At 36.4% G+C, this 6,497-nt stretch overlaps 1 protein-coding gene across 1 annotated transcript in view; it reads left to right on the top strand.

The window, feature by feature from the left end:
• Positions 1-338: 338 nt before the first annotated feature.
• Positions 339-6,497, top strand: part of LOC101846735 — a gene marked incomplete in the record, with an annotated part of 37,491 nt that continues 31,332 nt past the window's right edge. The window contains 1 exon segment of the mRNA XM_013082941.2: positions 339-689. Coding sequence (XP_012938395.1) covers positions 586-689 — 104 coding nt within the window.

Below are 6,497 nucleotides of genomic sequence, written 5' to 3'. Positions count from 1 at the left end.
CTCTCTCTCTCTCTCTCTCGACGATCTCGATCTCTCCTCACCCTTCTCTATACTTTCTCTCTACTTTTTCTGTTGACCTAACACAATTATTATTTTCAGTGTCATTGTTTCTAATAATTGTAATTTGGCCCTTCCGTGGAATTCGGAATTATATTTCGTGCATTTTGAAAACATATATATTTATGTTGGTTTTTTTTAAATTTAGAAATTTCTAGATATCTAACCGCATGAAGAATTTAGAGTTATGTGGGCTTTTTATCTGGTGAAATGAAAAATCCGTGAGTGAAATAAATTTTGTACGATGCTTCTGAAACTCAGCTGGTTCTTCAGAATCTATTTATAGCTCCCAGCCTCAAACAAAACTGTCGATGATGATAGAGCGAGTTATTCAAGTGTCCCGAGTACCCCCTTTTGACGAATAATACAGCAGTCATACGTTCACAGATTCTATTAGTTAATATTTTGTGGCTGTTTCTGTGGAAGTATTATGATTCTGTCTTGTCGGACATGGACAGAAAATTGCTAAAGGATCGGATGGCCCGAAGTTAACCATGTAATGTCTTCGGCTCTCCCGCCCCAGGCGTGATGCCGACAGTAGGAGTAGGAGAGATAAAAGATCACAGAATGGATAATAAGGAAAAGAAGCAAACACAGCCGGCTGATTACAGAATATGTGGAGCCTACACTCGGTGAGTAGCCACTTTTGTATCGCGGATGTTATGGGGCTCTGTGATGTGTTGATATAAACAAATACGCCCACACTTCTCTCAATAGTAACTGGGGCAGGGGCGCATTATTGTTGTGAGTTGTCATAAATTGCCATAAAAATTTCGTAATTAGCCCATTGTTGTATTGTTTTTAAATGGAGATCTAATCTAGATTCTGGATCTAGATCTAGATTGTAGGTCTACTGTTGAGTAACACGGGTGCTCACGCACGTTTGAGTAGTCAAGAGGCCTATAAAAGAGATCGGGACAGTTGATCACCTAAACTAAGCTGTCTGTCTAGTTTTCTAAATCGAATGGTTTTTCTATAGATCTAGATCTATTGCGTTTCAAATCAACAAACGTTTCTTGTCAACTGTCAAGTAGATCTATCTAAGTGATTTTCTATATTTCACAATGACAACCAGAACGCATTAACGACTAACGATCATCATCAACATCCTACCCAGTGACACTCAATGACCAAGCATGAATATTCATTGATGAGAGGTGAAAAAGGTGGTATAAAACTAAAGGTTTCCATAGTATAGGTTTACAAATTCTCATATGATGAGGAATTATGCAATTTTTCTTCAGTGACAAGATTGAATTGATGCTTGCTTGCCCTGTTACTTATTTGTGAAGGCTATCATTAAAAGTAAGAAGATTGAAGATTTGATCTTTTGTTTTGGCAGTAGGTGGAAATCATAAAGATAAAGTTAGCTGCAGGTGAGATTATAGAGGCCTAGATCTAGAATCTAGTTATCCTGTTTTGGATGAGATGGCCTTCATGCCTAATGGATTTAGCAATAATTTAATGGCAATAATTTAGTCTACTTTGAGTTGTCTTTGTGCACTTCTGAGTTAATGTTACTGTTGAAACCCACTAAACTTGAAACGGGGCTCTCGTGGCCTAGAAGTTTTTAAGGTATTCGCCTCTCATTCAAAGGTCCTGGGTTATAATCTGGAAAGCAACGAAAATTTCTTTCTCTAAAATTGTTTCCTTTCACCCCCTTTCCTGCTCTCTAGTTCTAGCAATGTTCTGTGGGCTCTTGGGTCTTTTTGCATTCAGCCTTTGTACTGCTACTCCCTGGTTCCTTCTTACTGAGACTGTCTTTTGCCACACCCCTGATCTTATGGTAGGAAAGATCTACACCTAGCCTTCTCGGGCAAGGGCGAAAAATCTTGGAGGTCCTGTGTGCAAGTTGCTAGCGTTAAAGATCCCTTGGTGGTCCAGAATCGATAAGAATCAGGCTTCAGCCGCCACCTGGGAAAAAATTCAAAATTGCCTACCTACTGAATGTTTAATGTGTCCCACACGCTCATATATATATATATATATATGACCTTGTGGTTGCGAGCACCGTAAAACACTTACCAAAAAAAAATCGCACAAAAAACCCCCCCAACTAAAGAACTGAGTTAAAAAGGTTAATTTAATATTTGTACTGCTACTGCTGGTATTAAGATAAAGCCAGATTATTTTCCTGTTTGATTCTCTTGCTCAAGCTGGTGTGTCGGAAACTGATGTCCTGCCTTAAGAGTTGTTCTAAGATATATTTCAATTTATATTGAATATAGAGAGATAGACCAATGTAAGATCAGCTTGATTGTGTGTTTTCACTGATAAAAAAAAGTGATAAAGTTTTTTACTTACCTAGACTCTAGAGTCACTTATAATGCAGATAAATGATCTGACAAAATCATTTAAAAAAAAATTTTGTTCAGTGAGAGTGGTTGTTTTATTTACTTTTGTTTTGTCTCCTTTTTGTGAAGACGTGGGCGTGGGTGGTTGGCGGGTGCTCTGGTGTGGTTTGCTCCTTCTTTCCTATCAAACATCTATCGTCCTTATCTTCTCCCCCTCCTTCTTTTTTATGTTTGTTACTCTCTTGTAACACCTCTAATCTTCTGGCGCTCATATGACCTTATTATAATGCAGTTGCCAGCGCCGTAAAATCTATACAAAAAACACAAAAAAAGAAGTGGTCTTTGCTCTAGATGTCACTGATTGCACTAGATGTGTTTTATCTCAGGTCGCTTAATTTGAAAAAAATATTTCATCTACTTTTTTTTTCAATTAGTGTGACGACGTAATGATCAGTACTCAGTACGGCAGTGGTTTGCTCCGACCAAGATCTTTCCTGTATATATATATATACAAGTCCGTAAAACTCTTAATAAAACTTAAAGACCTTCTATCAGTTTTCCAAAGATTGGATGTAAACATTGAAGCTATTTTAAGTCTTAGGATAATACAAAGAACGGTTAAAATAAGAGACCAGCAATCCTTTGCTGACGTGTGCTAGCTCATGTCCTCCAGTATAAGCTGATAAACTCTTGTTGTTGAGCTGGTCTTTCTTGAGGGCCTGTGACATCAGTTATGTCACAAATATTATTTTGTCTTACTACTACTACTAGTATGTGGTCAGCTGATAGACTGATGTATAGTGTATCATGAGTCAGTAACCAAAGTCCTTAGGGGCAAACGTCATTATTGATGTGAGTGTATATGTGTGTGTGTGTGTGTGTGTGTGTGTGTGTGTGTGTGTGTGTGTGTGTGTGTGCATGTGTGTGTGTGCGTGTGTGTGTGTGTGTGTATGTGTGTGCGTGCATACGCGAGCGAGCGTAAGTGAACATGTTTATGTATATACTAGTTTATCTTCTGCTTAATTAATATTAATGGATGTCATGATGGGTGTTTATAATGTATCCCACCTTATATCATCTAGAATGTTATACTAGTCCAACATGTGTGTGTTTGAATGTCTGTGTGTGTTTGTGTTGATACCCTGGTATGGATGTGGAAGGAAGCTAGAAACATGTTGGGAACAGTGTTATTGGGTGAATGACCTGTAGTTGCACCATTTTTGTGCCTTTTTTCACTGATAGGTGAGAAGGATGGTTAATGGGTGTATTTAATGAAATTGTGTGCTCTTTAAAAAAAAATTACATTACCCACTTGATACTCCTATTCTTGGGCGGTGTTTTTTTCATGCACAGTGTGCTTAAAATCTGTACAAAAAGAGATAAACAGGAGTGACATTATGTGATTATCCCCAGCATGTGTGTATATTGGGAAGGGGCACCTGGTGATGGCTTTGAGATTCGGGGCTCTGATGGTCCTTGAGCCTTTGACTAAGGGGATAAGTCAAAGACTCTTCACTGATGAGAAGTTTCGCGAAAAGCCTGTGGAGGAAAATAGGTCAAGTGGTAAACGAAATCTCTTTTTTTTTCATAATCTCAAGACAAAGGTCACATTCTTTGTTTGGTTTGAATATAAAATGCTGTGTGGTATTGTGGTGAGGGCAATATTTATTATGAGAGAGCTGAAAATATGAGAAGGAATTTGATCACTCAAGCATTTGGTGAGTCATTCCATGTCTTGCATTGCAGTTCCAATATACTGAGATAGGACCTAGATATTTATGTTGAGTTGTTTGCTTTTCTAATAAAATAATAATAATTATTATTATTTTATAATAATAAATGCAGTTATATATAGCGCATGATAATAATAATAGAAGAGTAGTAATTGGAATAATGATTATAATATAATAATAATGATTTATTTGACAATGATAAAAATAGTAGTTAATAATTTATGATGATAACAGTAATAATAATACAATAATAATAATAATTTTAATTTGCATATATATATATAATGTATTTCCATGCTCTATCTATGCGCTTTACAACAATTTCTTTCATATATATATAATTAACAATAGATAACTGTGTCTGATAAAGTTAAGCTGACTTAAATCCTAAATTTAGTTCATCATTTTTTTAATAGAAAAACTATGTGACCTGAGTGTGGCTGGCTGAGGGGTCAGAATTGATGGTCGTGATAGTGTGTCCTCTTCCACAATACGTATTGTGTGAGGATTTAAAAAAAAATTTTTTTTGGTTCACTATCAGGACACGCAGAGTTATCTCAGGTGATAAAAGATGGGCATAAGGTTATGCTTCATCATCTGAAAATAGTTGACTGCAGATGTTGTCACCCCAAAAAATCTTTATAAAATAGGGTTTCGGAAGTACCAAGTTCCCATTACAAAAATATTTTCTTACGATTTAAATCATATTTGTTTGTGATTTTGTGAAAGTTTGTGGTAGCTAATTGATTTTTTATTTCTTCAAAGTTTATTTCTAATCTATTGAATATTAAGTAGATGAATTCATTTCATTAGTGGATGAATTCATTTGATTAGTTTTTCTCCTGTTTTATTTATGTTCAAACCAATGTGGTGATTTAATTTATTTGTAAAGGCAAACTTTTAAAAAGTCTGGCAACAAGATGTCGTTTCTTGAAGCAAATTAAATACTAACTAGGCCTGTTGATTTTTTCATTTCTGTTCGTTTTTGATTGGGTAGTTGTTGCATTGTTGTTATCGGAGCAAATCTTTAAAAATATTTTCTTGCTTTTCTGATTATATTTGTGGGCTGTGGCAACAAACCGGATGAAGCCCATAGGCATTTATGACGTTCTGATGCTTTTAATTATTTTGTGAGGTGCTTTATATTTACTTTTATGTAATATTTTGTCTCTGACTGCTTTCCATCTTTTGTTTTTATTGGCATACGTGGTACGTGCAATTCACGGTTGCACACAGAAGATGTGTGATCGATTCCAACTTGCGAAAAAATCTATTTTATTGAGTGGTTACTCAGAATTTCTTGATTGGATGCTGTTTCCCACTTCGCCTGGGTTGGACTTGTAAGGCCGTGTGGAAACGACCTGCATAGTAAATTATGTACATTGTGGTGAAAGGGGGCATAAAAAGTAATTACACAATCATGATAACACCTTTTTTCTTCTACTTTGTTCTTTCCTGTCGCCCAGAAAATGACCCATAAAAATTTACCTTTAACTATATCAAAACAATTCTTGCTTTTTGTCCTGGGCATGATCTTATAGTTCATATTTTAAACCGACACATATTCTTCACAAATATTTTAAGTCAAAGCTGGAAAAAAATGTGATAGCTGTTTTCTTTTGAACTAGTATGCATGCGGGTTGGATGTGATGTGAGAGTGACCTTATTTTTCCTTTTTTTTCTACAAACACACTTGTACTTGGGGCAGCCACCACTTATATATCTCTCTATTTGTTTCTATTTTGTTCTCCGCTTTCCCCACTTGACCCCTGAAGTAGTTAACAATAGGGCGTTCCAGCTGCTGGCCAACTTTTGACGTTTGGTCGCTTTCCCCAGTTATGAGTCATGCCCCTCACTCGTGTATACACTCTTGTTTTAGTAAATTTTTCCATGGATTTGTTTTGTTGTTGTGAATAGTCTTTTCCGCGTCCTCTTCAACTTGGCACCACTCATTTTTTTCTTCATAAACACATTGCCTGCATTGCCTGTCGTGTCATAAATCTCTTCTGCAGGGACGAATTTCATAACAAGAAGATGCATTGGAGTTGACTTTTTATTTTGTGCATGACTACTAGATCTAGTGCCTGAAAGAAAAAAGAAATTGCGCCCTCTAAAAAATACTTAAACATCAACTCCATAAATGTAGTCGCTGTCTAGTGCTAGTCGCTGTCTAGTGAAAAAGTAGACTCACTGTTCCCTTGTCTCAAGTGACCTACTACTGGCATCTGAAGTAATGGCCCAGATCTTTTAAGGCCATGGGCTACTAATAATTTAAATTCTCCTTTAAGATTTGAGTGAACGTTCCATTAACACTAGGCCTACACGAGAAGCTGTAGACAACGAGCCAACAGTAGAACAACTTAACACAATCAGGGTGTAGTTTTTAACTGGGCGTTAGAACCAACATTTATTG

The sequence above is a fragment of the Aplysia californica genome, unplaced genomic scaffold (assembly GCF_000002075.1).
Source record: "Aplysia californica isolate F4 #8 unplaced genomic scaffold, AplCal3.0 scaffold00201, whole genome shotgun sequence".
Lineage (NCBI taxonomy): Eukaryota > Metazoa > Mollusca > Gastropoda > Aplysiida > Aplysiidae > Aplysia > Aplysia californica.
This window is presented reverse-complemented; position numbering and strand designations above follow the sequence as displayed.